The sequence below is a fragment of the Olea europaea genome, chromosome 18 (genome assembly GCF_002742605.1).
Source record: "Olea europaea var. sylvestris chromosome 18, O_europaea_v1, whole genome shotgun sequence".
Taxonomy (NCBI): domain Eukaryota; kingdom Viridiplantae; phylum Streptophyta; class Magnoliopsida; order Lamiales; family Oleaceae; genus Olea; species Olea europaea.
Genome location: NC_036254.1, coordinates 22,175,879 through 22,189,105, shown reverse-complemented (window position 1 = coordinate 22,189,105; position 13,227 = coordinate 22,175,879). Strand labels below are relative to the sequence as shown.

Genomic DNA, 13,227 nt, shown 5'->3' with positions numbered 1-13,227 from the left:
TTCTCCTTGTCACCATAAAGAGGAAACTTCCTCTTATCAAGATAGTGGGTTGGGCCCATGTTTGATTGGAAAGCCTAGTGGAGGATCCAAATGCAGATATAGGAAAATCAAATTTTATCAACCTTAAGAAGGCTTCAAACCTTAGAATCTTTTCCCAATATCAAAGATTAGTTTCAAAATACAGTTTTTCGGTCATTTAATACTCCAAAAGTTGATCCAACCTTTTAGCTTTATCCCTCTATATATTCCCCCATGTGCAACCACCTCCACATAAATTATCTCCAACAAAACTCAACAAAGGGAGGGAAAAAAATGGCTACTCCTTCCATTTACTCCCACTCATCTATTGTCATTCAAGAATTCTTGAAGACTTTCCACTCAAGAAGATTGTTATTCCATGCTCCTCTTTATAGTTCACCACCATTATCAACCGTAGCAGCAGTTTCCCCGTCCATTATGGAACCTAGGGACAATTCATTCGATGCAAATGTCGCAATGATCTTTTCAGTCCTCTTGTGTGCTCTAATTTTTTCACTTGGTTTCAATTTCCTCATAAAATGTGCACTAAGGTCCTCGAATTCAGTATCCTCTGATAATTCTCCGTCTGCTCGTCTAGCCAACACAGGAATAAAGCAAAATGCCCTCAAAACATTCCCTATAATAAGTTACACCAGTGATCTTAATCTTCCAGGTCTGAACGCTGAGTGTGCAATATGTCTCTCAGATTTTCCTACAGGAGAACGCGTTCGTGTCCTGCCTAAGTGCAACCATGGATTCCATGTCCGGTGTATTGACAAATGGCTGAATTCACACTCCTCTTGCCCTACTTGTAGGCACTGTCTAATTGAAACTTGCCAAAAATTAGTAAAATGCAACCAGGTCGGTCCATCGGCACCAGTAATCCCACCACCCCAAGAAGTTCTTGTATGGATTGCACCTTTGCAACAAGAAGGTTTGGTACGAAATCATCAAATTTAGGTATATTTAGCTGATTCTCTCGGCTAAGATGGGATTACGAGGTTAAGTTTTCTTCTTTTTGTTTGCTTATATCTAACTTTTTTAAGCAGATAAGTAGAGTAGTATCGTAATAGGATGAAAGTGGCAACATTTTGCACTGAGTTTGGATTGAGGCAATTCAGTTTAGGGCTAGAAATTAGTGTTGCAATTTTATATAAAATTGTGTTTTTTTCCCTAAATTCTTGTAACTTAAAGCAAAGTTGATAAAACACGAATTAGTGAGCTCACTGTACCAAAGTCTCGTCAAACACTTCAGGGCATGCTTTTGGTACATTTCAAGAAATAAAAGAAGAAATATGAAGAAATATAAAGGTCATGACAGGTCACTAGAAATATACAAGTCAATAAAAAGTTAAATGTTATCATGGTGGTCAGCCAAGGATTAAAAAAAAATGGAAAAGGAAAAGAAAAGAAAAATTATGTGGAGGTTATGCAAAACAGAACATACAAAAGCAATTAATACAATCAATTGACACTATCAACCTTGCATGCAAAAATTCTCACGACTTCAGTACTTCATTATAATGTTACTTCTTGCCGGAATTTCTTCTCATTCTACATGTATTGATTATCGAAATTGTAAAGATGGGAAATAACATCTTGCGTAAATTTGTCAGGTTTGTTACTATCATTTCATGTAGAATTTTTCCTTAATTTAAACTACACAGGTATCTTTAATGGTGAGGTACATTGGATAACTACAATGTCGCTTTTAACCCATTGGATTGGGTTGTTCAAATGATGGTGATCAAACATCATAAAATGTTTTGTCTATCGATACCAGATGATAAAAGTCTTATTCTATAAGTGGGCTTAACGACAATCCATTTACTTTTCATTATAATTTATAAATGATTAATAAATTTAGTTAAAGTCAAAAAATAATTTTAATAACGTAACATTACACATTATTATTCACACGTTTCATTAGACCCACTACTATTTCTTTTTCATAAACTTGGCAAGCAGAGGTTTAAAAGAGAAGAAAATTATTAAATTTTTTGGGCAAAATTCATAAATTTTGGAGTGCGATTAAGTGATAAAGAACCAAACAATGACAACATGGCTCTTTATCGAGAAAGTGTTCGCTCATTAAGTTAGTGCATTTTGATTGATATCAACCAAATAGGAAACATTTTGATTGATATCGACCAAATAGAAAATCGCACGGATAATTCTGGAGAAATATCGAATGAAAAATACAATGATGTTTCTTGCATTGATCAAATCAAGTTAATCAAATGTTATAGAATCACTTTTAAGAGAAATGTTGCTTTCTTTTTTATTAACTTTCGACAAGAAGTTTTTCTAACATGCTTGGTTAAGTGTACTGGACAATATTCAACTAGTTAACCAAATTCAATAAGATAATTAATATTGATATTGTTCAAATTAACAATGAAGAGTGATTTTGGTAATGATGGAAGTGGTCAACTATATATATAAATGAGGACAATAAATGGCGAAGAGCGAATAATGGTAGCCCAAGCTTAAGGCAGGGCGATCGCTTGGTCTTGTGTTGTGATTACAATGGCCATTTTGTTGAACTCGACGGCCGCCCAATACAGAAAATACTAACCATTGTATTTTGAATTTCGGTGTCGTTTTGAAGGGTTTCACACTCTTTTGGCTTAAAATTTGCACATTTTCATGCATGGTGAATATATATACATATATGAGTGATTTTCATGATTGAAAATTCCTTTTCCAATTTTTGTTGGCTTTATTCAAATTTAGATTAAGATTTGTTTACTCTACAATCTATTTGTCTTTTGAAGCCTTCAAACGTTTATTTTGGTGGCTGCAAATATTGTTTGGGGACAACAATTCATAATTGTGTTCAACCCTTCCATTTTGGCGAAATGCTTGTTGCTCTTTTTTCGTGATATTCATCAACTTTGTTCCACATTCTCAAACGATATTTCAATATAGAGAACAGGACAACGATGACTATGATAAAGACGATGAATCATGACCTTGTGAGATTTGACAGATTCGACGGATTGAGCTTTACAAGATGCAAGGACAAGTTGAAGTTTCTTCTCACGACCTTGAATATCTTCTATATTTTGCATTTGGACTTGACACCAATGTCGGAATCAACCATGAATGACATCGATGAAATAAAGGTCGAATGAAAGAATAGAGAAAAAAAGATGAATTGATATGTAGATGACACATTCTAAATGCTCTATCCGACCACCTTTATGATATCTGCACAAATAAGACAGCGACAAAAGAAATATGGAAATTGTTGGAAACCAAATACAAGGGCGAGGAGGAATATACCAAAAAATTTCTAATTTCTAAGTATTTTGATTTCTAATTTTTGGATTACTTGCCTTTGTTAAGACAAGTCCATGGGTTGCAAATCATTGTCAATAAAATGAAGGTCGTTAAGGTCGTTAAGATTGATCTTCTTGAAACATTTCAAGTTGGCGCAATCATTATGAAATTGACATCTTCGTGGAAAAGTTGTAGGAAGAAAATCTTTTACAATTCCGAAGATTATTCTTTGGAAGAGATTCAAAAATATCATCGAATTGAGGAGTCAAGAACACAAGATGAGAATGAATATTCTTATGACGGCACTACTCAAGTTCATGCTATGGTTCAACCAAATAAATACAACATGGATTCCAAGAAGAGGAAATCCACAAACCCCAACAAAGATATCAAGAACAAGAAGAAATTCAAAATTTCTTGTTACATGTGTGGTAAATCTAAACATTATGCTCGGGATTATGAACAACGTAAACAAGCAATGCAAGAAGTCAAAATAAACTCCGTTGACAACATTATTGCTACCGTGAACATTGTGAGATGATGGTATGATACATATGCGATGATAGATCCATTTTCAAAGCCTACCTGAAATTAGATGACGAACACATTCAAATGAAAAATGAAATTCAATCAAAAGTTGTTGACAAAGAAAGCATAGACTTTCAATTCACATCCGGAAAGAAGATCACATTGATAAATGTCTTACATGTCCCGAACATGAATAGAGATTTTGTAACCAGTGACTTGCTAGGAAAATCATGAATAAAGTCCACATATGAGTTGGACAAACTTGTACTTTTTAGGAATGGTGTATTTGTCCAAAAAGACTAATTTTAGTGATGGTATTGTCAAACTTTATACTATTGACAATGATATTAATAAAATTACACATTTGAATTATGTTGTTGAGCCTATTTTTCTATGACATGATAAGTTAGGACATATTGAATATTCTAATTAGAACGATAAAAATCGAAATAATTTCATGTGAAAATATAGAACATAATAAATGTGAATTATGTGTTAAGTCTGAAATTATTAAGAAACATTTTCATAGTATATAAAGGACATCTAAGTTGTTAAACTTAATTCATTCCTTCATATGTGAATTAGATGGAATGTTAACTAGAAGATGTAATAGATAATTCATAATATTAATAGATGATTATTCTAGGTTTTGCTATATCTACTTAATGAAACATTTAATATGTTTAAGATATACAAAGTTAAAGTAAAAAATAAAAAAAAATAATTAAATAGAAAGATTAAAATTCTTAAAAGTGATAAGGGAGGTGAACAATTCTCTAGCGAGATTTATTTTATTATTATTATTTTTTTTTTGTAAATAACATCGTATAATATATCAATGTAGCGCACCTAGAACAAATGAACAAAATGGTTTGGTCGAGAGAAAGAACGTGACATTAGTTGACTTGATAAATGTTATGTTATAAAATGCTAAGTTGTTATCTAACTTATGAGGTGAAGCTTTATTAAGTGCATGTCACATATTTAATAGAATTCTTTCTAAAAAATTTAGGTCTCTTCATATATATGAATTGTGAAAATAAAGAAAACCAAACATTGATTATTTCAAAATGTGGCGGTGTCTTGCTTATAGTAAGAACGCGAATCTTAAAAGGATTAAGTTAAGTTCTAGAGGGATCAAATGCGTTTTTGTAGAATATGTCCAAAATAGCAAGGCATATCATTTATTAAACTTGAGAACCAATGTTATTATTGAGTCCCGTGCAGTGGAGTTCTTTGAGAATATGTTGTCTTCAAATAATAATTTTCTAAGGGAACCTCAAGTGGAGATTCCTAGTGCATTTTGATTGATATTAAAACCACATAGAAAAAAAAAATTAAATAGAAAGATTAAAATTCTTAAAAGTGATAAGGGAGGTGAACAATTCTCTAGCGAGATTTATTTTATTATTATTATTTTTTTTTTGTAAATAACATCGTATAATAAATCAATGTAGCGCACCTAGAACAAATGAACAAAATGGTTTGGTCGAGAGAAAGAACGTGACATTAGTTGACTTGATAAATGTTATGTTATAAAATGCTAAGTTGTTATCTAACTTATGAGGTGAAGCTTTATTAAGTGCATGTCACATATTTAATAGAATTCTTTCTAAAAAATTTAGGTCTCTTCATATATATGAATTGTGAAAATAAAGAAAACCAAACATTGATTATTTCAAAATGTGGCGGTGTCTTGCTTATAGTAAGAACGCGAATCTTAAAAGGATTAAGTTAAGTTCTAGAGGGATCAAATGCGTTTTTGTAGAATATGTCCAAAATAGCAAGGCATATCATTTATTAAACTTGAGAACCAATGTTATTATTGAGTCCCGTGCAGTGGAGTTCTTTGAGAATATGTTGTCTTCAAATAATAATTTTCTAAGGGAACCTCAAGTGGAGATTCCTAGTGCATTTTGATTGATATTAAAACCACATAGAAAATCGCATGGCTAATAATGGAGAAATATCGAATGAAAAATACATTAATAATTTTGTATCAGTTAAATTAAGTTAATCAAATGTTATAGAATCACTTTAAGAGATATGTTTCTTTCCTTTTCACTACCTTTCAACAATAAGTTTTTCGACGCGCTTGGTTAAGTGTACTGGACAATATTTTACTAGTTAACCAAATTCAATAAGATATTTAAAACATTTTTCAAAAGGTTTGACCAGTGAAGTTTACATAAATTTGGTGGAGTTAAATACTTGAAAGTAAAATACTTGCTCATAATGTTACTATAAAAACTTGTTGAGATATAATTGGACAGTATTTAAATAAGAAATAAGTTGAAATATTTTTTATAACACTATACCGTAAAGTACCGTGACTAGAGATGTTATAAATGATTTTGAATGCTTTCAAAGTGGTCCAAGTTCTCCCACTTATGTATCTTGGTGTTGATCAGTCGCAATCTCAATGCCTTCCACTCCAATACAACTAGTAAGTAGTCTTGGTAAAATTTTTCTTGGTTTGTATGATTGAAGTGCATTTCCTTTGCCAATTGCATGTACGGACGAGTACAACCTAACACAAATCTTGTTTGATCTCCATTTTTTAATATTCTTTTTTTTTTTTTTCAAACTCATTTTCAATCGCACACTCTCTCAATAAAATAATTTTGTATGTAGACCTATAACTTTTTCGTACTTTTTACCCACACATTTTAAAAAATAAATGAATAAATTTATCATCACAAGTCTATTTTAAAGAATCTCTACCAACAGGGACTAAGAGCATTCTTTTTATTACGTTTCAAAATTGGTCAATACTAGATGAACTCAATCATAATGCTGAATGGTGGGCAAAATCAATATCAAGCAAGTATTTGAACCAAAAGTTTTTACCAAAAAGGAAATTGCAATATTGAGTGGACAAGTTAACTATTGTGAACTCTTGTTTGTCTGAAAGTAAAATTGAAAAGATAAATGAAACATCTAGAAGTACTTCTTTGTTGAAGAAAAACAAAAAGTACAAACTCAAATGAATTATGTATTGGACAGTCCACATATTAAATTATTGAGCAAAGCAAGAAGATCACTGTATTTTAAACATACTGAAAAAGAATGTGTTTCAAAATGTGATAAAGTTGCGTCCAAGAAGTTGCTGATAAGGAAGCACTCTTTAATATATGTTTGAACAAGTGTTTCCATGTGTTTATAAACATCTCAATCACTCATTTACCCATATTTATAAGCACCTCACTAGACATAGTTTTTGATTGTGTTAAGGTGACATATGTATTGTAATAAATTATACGCGTCAAATATGAATGATGTTGACCTCGAAAAATGCTCCTCCAACGTGTTCAACAGATTTCAATTCCTCTCACGTCCATGCGAGCCTTGTTGCTAGATACTTTGACAAACTGTTAGTGAAACATGGCCTTCCCCAGCTAAAGTGGAGTTGGTCGCGCGTACTCTGACGGTCAAATCGGTTGAGTTGTTTATAAAAGTGTGGGAGGACTCTAGGCGTGAGCCTCCAATGTAAAAGAAGGTCGATTTTGGGAGTAAAATATGATATGGCTAAGTTATAGTTTTTAGTCTAAATTTGTATTATCTTTGGAATGACGTCAAGTGTAAGTTTCTATAATAGATAAGGGTGAGTAATTTATTTTCACACAAATTCATTTTAAATCATTCATTCTTCTAATATAATAATTTTACACGTAAACACATAACTTTTTCCTACGTTTTAACAACACATTTTCCAAAAAAATTAGGCTGCTATTGTTTGGCGTTTTCGGGCCCTTTTCCGTTTCCGAAAATGCGGTTGGTTCATCGTTTTCGAAAATACGCATTTGAAAACGAGGTAAAATTTATAACTGAAAAAGTAAAACGGTTTTTTATCGCTTTGAGCGATTTCAGTTATAAATGTCCAAAACACGGCATTTTTGAAGAAAATTTTGAAATCGAAAATGGAAAATAGAAAACTAAACCAACCGCAGCCTTACTTTTTACAAAATTTATTCAAAAAAATTACTCTAAAACAGGACTAAAACACATGACCTCCCAAGTTCAACAAATGCCAGTACTTTCTCTAATAGCAAAAAGAAACAAGCTGTAGCACTCTAGCTTTTGCAAGAGTGCGAAATGATAATAGTAAAGGGTAGTTGGCACAAAACGTCTATATCTTTCAAGTTTAGTGTCGAAAACATTCCTATCTTTCATTTTTTGACCTTTTTGCCCCTGCCTTCCACATTTCTTTGCACAGAAGATCCTTTAGACGATTTTACCCTCCATTGAAATGAAACCAAAAGAAAAGAAAAGAAAAGAAAAAATAAAGAATGAATAGCAATCATAGTCCCAATTTTTTTCAAAAATTATAAATCAGTCATGAGGAAACTTAAATGTACGGGAAAATAATCAAGAAATGAAGAAATTTTTAATCATAACCAATGGAAGTGAAAAAATTTGAAGATTACCTGATTTTTGTCTCAGGCTTTCCATCTACTCTTCACAAAATAAAATTTGAGATTTATGTTTACCCATTTTTTAAGATTTTCAGTTTCATTGGCTATGGTTCAAAAATTTCTCTATTTCTTGATTATTTCTATGTAAATTCAAGTTTCATTTTTTTTTTTTTTTTTTTGGTAATTTTAAAATTTTTCAGTTCACAATAAATTGTGATTGATTTGTAATTTTTTTTTTTAATTTGGAATTATTATTGCAATTAGTTCTTTATTTCTTTTCTTTTCTTTTCTTTTTGTTTTATTTGAATGTGGGATAAAATCGTCAAAAACAAATGAAAATGACCTTCTGCGCAAAGAAATGTAAAAGATAGGGACAAAAATGTCAAAAATGAAAGGTTGGGACGTTTTCCACAATAAACTTGAAAGATAGAAACGTTTTGTGCCAATTACTATTAAATACGAAGGTCCCAACATCCACCAAATTGACAAGAGACTGAATCCACTCTCCAATGTTGAGAAAGTTAAGTGCAAATTAGCATTCGGACCTTACTTTTTTTGTTTAGGGTTCATGAAATTATTATGAATATCATAAAAATTACTATAAAAAGTTTAACGGTGTTGCTACTTTAAGGCTTAGCCCATGTGGTTTCTAGTAATGCAATAAATAAGAGATGTGTTAAAGGATATTATTGTGTATTCTAGCAGCATTAATGCATATTATATAAGCCCTTACAAACGAAAGTAAATCTTAGTGCTCGTTTGGTAGTATTTTTTAGGGAAAATTGCAGTAACGATCCCTAACCACTCACTATTTTGCAAACTTGACCCTATCTTTCAATTTGTACCACTGAAGGCTCCAAACCTTTGAGAAATTAGCAGCTAGGATTCAAATGGATGAAAATTGTCCATTTGACAGTTATATGACAAAAGAAAAAAAACAATTGATTTTGACCAAATTTAATAAGGGTAAAATGATAATTTTATGATTTAAACATAAAACAATTTTAAAAAATAAATTTAAAAAACAAAAAAAACTTTATGATTTATACATAAAATAATTTTAAAAAATAAAACTCATTTCTTCCACACACCCCAACCCCACAAATCCCAACAAATCATCTGGAAAAACAGTTGCCTGCCCGTCGCCCACCTCCATCGTCGTTGCTACCAAAATTCAAAATGCAAATTCGGCTACCCCACCCTTCCTATCTTCATCTTCTTCTAACCGACTGTACATCAATTTCACCCCTTCTTCTTCTTCTTCTTCTTCTTCTTCTTCTTCTTCTTCTATTAACTCATCTCCAGTTGATACTGTCAACAATCCAGTTCACCCACGAAATTTCCACTTCAAAATTCTAGCAGAAATTGACAGTTTTCTTTAAAAAAAAAAAACTCCAAACGACTAAGTTATTTGTAGAATCTCAATTCAAATGAGTGTTGAAAAATTTACATCAACTAAAAGAAATGGAGAAAAAACAAACAACCAAAAATGTGATCAAGAAGATGAAGAATATGAAGGCTCGAACGCTTAATAAATGTCCTCAAACTATATTTGCCTTCTCTCTGGATTGAATTAGATGCTTGAAGGTTTTGGCAAACGATTTGTAGGATTATATCAAGCCTTGTAAAAAATTTAACACTAAAACACAAGGGTGATCCTCCAAAACTCTAAGAACACAAAGAAAGATATTGAATATGAACATAAATCAATAGTTTGATTCAATGTATAATGATATGTGGATCTAAAGATTTTTTTTAATGTTTCTAATGTGTTTGTATTTATTATTCATCGCCTATTTGTAAGCCTCAATCAATACACCACGAAATGGCCTCAAAGCATGACGAAAAGTGACAACTTTTAATCCAAAACGGTTCCCAAATTTCAAATTAGCAAATCAGCCAACAGCTACTTTTTAACACTGTGCATACACGCATAGTATAAATCTTGCGTACACATGATAAAAGCAAATTTGATTCTGTTTTAACCAATACATATATTGCACAAAAATAACCCTAGGCGTACACATAGGCAAAAAATTAAAATTTTCATTTTTCAATTTCTTTTGATTCCACTAATTTCATAATTGAGTCCAACAATTAGCTCATTATTATTCCATTGATTTTGAACAAATATTCGACAATGAGACCTTGAATGGAATAATTTTGTCCATTGCAGTAAGTAAATCATAACATTTATATGCATTATCCCAGATATTCATATATGCGTTTGGTGATGTAAAGCCAGGTATACAAATTCAATACCTTTCCTCATGCATTCAAAGAGTGGAATTGGTTCACCTTTGGAACAATAAAGAAAGTGATATTCCTGTCCAGTAATTTCAAAGTGAACACGCTACCAACCTTTGGGTATTCTTCCCTCAGCATCACCACTAGCCCCTTCAAGAATTACAACAGCCCATCGATTATTGCCCCTTCAATTTTGTTCACTTTCTTTAAAGTATATATAGGCATCTTTGCCCCTAATTTAGTCAAAATGCAAGTCTATTCATAACCCAAATTATAGAAAAAATCCCATTTCTTCTTCAGTTCAAAAGAGTCTAATAGATACCTGGAAGACAGCAACTTCTGAAGCAATTACGGCCACAGCTGTCGGCATGGCGGGAGCCTTTGTCTGCCTCGTCCATGGAGGAAGTGGCGACGGCGACGGCGCCAATATGACATCCTTCAAGGCTGCTAACATTATTGAAAGTTCCTGTTCACTGGTAAGTCGTGGTTGGATTTGCATTCTGAATCTTGGTGGTGATGGTGGTGGCGACGATAGCGATGGACGACGAGGAGCCGGCAATTTTTATGGGTTGATTTGTTGGGTTTAATTGGTTGGGGTGAGTGGATGAAATGATTTTTTTTTGGGGAATTTGGCCAGATGACCCACTTGGACAATGATTTTGGACAAATAGCCTTTGACCATCATTAAAATGGAATAAAAAAATTTAAAATGTTTTAATTGATAAAATGACAAAATTGTCCTTCAATTTATATCAAATTATTCACCCAACTTCTTTCATTTCACCTTCTTCTTTCTTCTTTCCTTTTCCTGTGAAACCCTATTCCCCAAACTTGAATTCCAAACCCATCTTCTTCACTTTAATTTTCACTATATTTCAATATTACAAAAAACTTTTCTTTGACTCTAGTTTATTTCACATTACTTTACCCTCTCTTTGGTACAAGTTAAGACAACAAAAAAGGTAATTTTTTCTACGATTCTTTTTTCTTTTTTGTTATTTTAAAATGTGATTTTTTGCTTCCATTATTATAGTTTTATAATAAAAATTTGTAAAAATTGCATTTTTTTTATGATTTCGTGATTTATTTGTATATTTAGTTTAGTTTTAGCTGAGTTTTTTTAATGTGAATGGATTTTTGATACATTTGGGGTTTTGAAGATGATGGGTTAAAAAAAATTCATTTACTGGCATTGCTATAAATCGAAATTGTGATATGCAAATGTGCTTGTTCTTTGATATGCCTTGAAACTTAGAGAGTTGCATTAAGAATAATTTGATTTAAATAATTCGGCATTTTTAGGAAAATTCTTTATATTATGTTTTACTGTAATTCCTATTTTATGTGAGTTCTATTATTAAACTTTACACTTGTTGATTTCAAAATTTTTTCATATTATATTTTGCCTATTTTTACCACAGTACTCTTATTTGTAGATTGGAACTTCACCTACTAAATAATGTATATAAGTTTGCAATTTAAAAGGTTGTGTTTCCCCTTGACTTTATTGAATCATTTTATTCTTTAGTTGCGTAAACGTTGTATCATTACGCCTACATTGATTATTACTTGATTTGACTTTGATTTACCTGTTGTTCCAAGAAAGAGAACTAGCATTGAAATCGTTTAAAAGTGGAAACACGCTAATTTTGGTTGTGACAGATATGGCAGGTCATGGCCTTGATATTCCCTACATTGCTCACGTATCAACAAAGCCACCAGCTGATTTGATAAGCCAATCAAGAGGTACCCATTGGCTGATTTGGTTTACAAGTCGAGCTCCATATAGAGGTAAAAGTAGACGTGGTGTGGGCATTTTGGTGGTCGTGATTTTAGAAGTGATAACTCTTATACTCGGAGTGGGGAAAGCACATATTAGTACAGTGGTAGTGGTTGAAATAATGTTAATTATAGTGGTGGGGGGTATGATTCTAGTGTAACTAGAGCTTAGGATTAGCGTTTTACAGTACCCCTCAAAATTATTTTGTTTCAATGTATATATATATTTTTACTTGAGTTTGAGAATTTTGATATTTTGAAGAATGTAAAAAAGTTGTAGATTACATTTGAAAATGCGCATATCAATAGGATGACTTTATTCCAGGGGATGAATTTTTTCTGTAGGATATGTTTGTCTTTTGTTAAATATTGACGTGTACCTTTATTGTATTATGTCTCAAAAAAAGACATAAGTGTCATTTCTGGACTTATAAGTGTATATGAGAAAGGCACAAGTGACATTGCATAAATTATAAACTTTCATTAAAACAATACAAGTGTTGTTGTTGGACTTATATAAGTATCTATGAGGGTGGAACAAATGTCGTTACAAGTAAATGGGTTAACTTAGTTCAATACTCCATATTCTATGTCACGTGATCTAGTTTTCTTGCATAATTTAGAGACTAGTGCTTGAGGATGAAAGGTCATTGAGAACGATACTTGTGTCGTTACTAAGATGAAAAGTTCTAAAAGAATGGCACAAGTGTTGTTTAGAGGATGAAAAGGTCATTGAGAACGACACTTGTGTCGTTACTGATCTTGAAAAGATATAGAGAACGACACAACTACCGTTATAGTGACAAACTTAATAACAAGTATGACACAAGCGACGATAATGTTCATATAACTCAAGATAGGGAGAACGACACAAGTAGCGTTATAAAGACAAAAACATGTTCATAAGAACGGCACAAGTGTCGTAACCGCTTATAAAACGACTCTTGTGCCGTTA

At 32.0% G+C, this 13,227-nt stretch overlaps 2 protein-coding genes across 3 annotated transcripts; one reads left to right on the top strand and one right to left on the bottom strand.

Annotated features, from left to right (window-relative positions):
* The first annotated feature begins 291 nt into the window (after positions 1–291).
* LOC111366521 (RING-H2 finger protein ATL78-like) lies at positions 292–1,075 on the top strand. Its single transcript, XM_022987260.1, has one exon. The coding sequence runs from the start codon at positions 313–315 to the stop codon at positions 976–978; it is 666 nt and encodes a 221-aa protein (XP_022843028.1). The 5' UTR covers positions 292–312; the 3' UTR covers positions 979–1,075.
* A 9,247-nt stretch (positions 1,076–10,322) lies between these two features.
* LOC111366520 (putative sterol 14-demethylase-like protein) lies at positions 10,323–11,107 on the bottom strand. Of its 2 annotated transcripts, none has more exons than XR_002697676.1 (2): positions 10,816–11,107; positions 10,323–10,726 (listed from the first exon to the last, which is right to left on the bottom strand). XR_002697676.1 is itself a non-coding variant. In XM_022987259.1 (2 exons), exons 1-2 carry the CDS (start codon positions 10,990–10,992, stop codon positions 10,515–10,517), a joined length of 306 nt encoding a protein of 101 aa, XP_022843027.1. In that variant the 5' UTR covers positions 10,993–11,107; the 3' UTR covers positions 10,323–10,514. The 2 variants fall into 2 exon arrangements, 1 of the variants encoding a protein (XP_022843027.1); XM_022987259.1 differs by having other exon boundaries at positions 10,323–10,643.
* Positions 11,108–13,227: the final 2,120 nt, after the last annotated feature.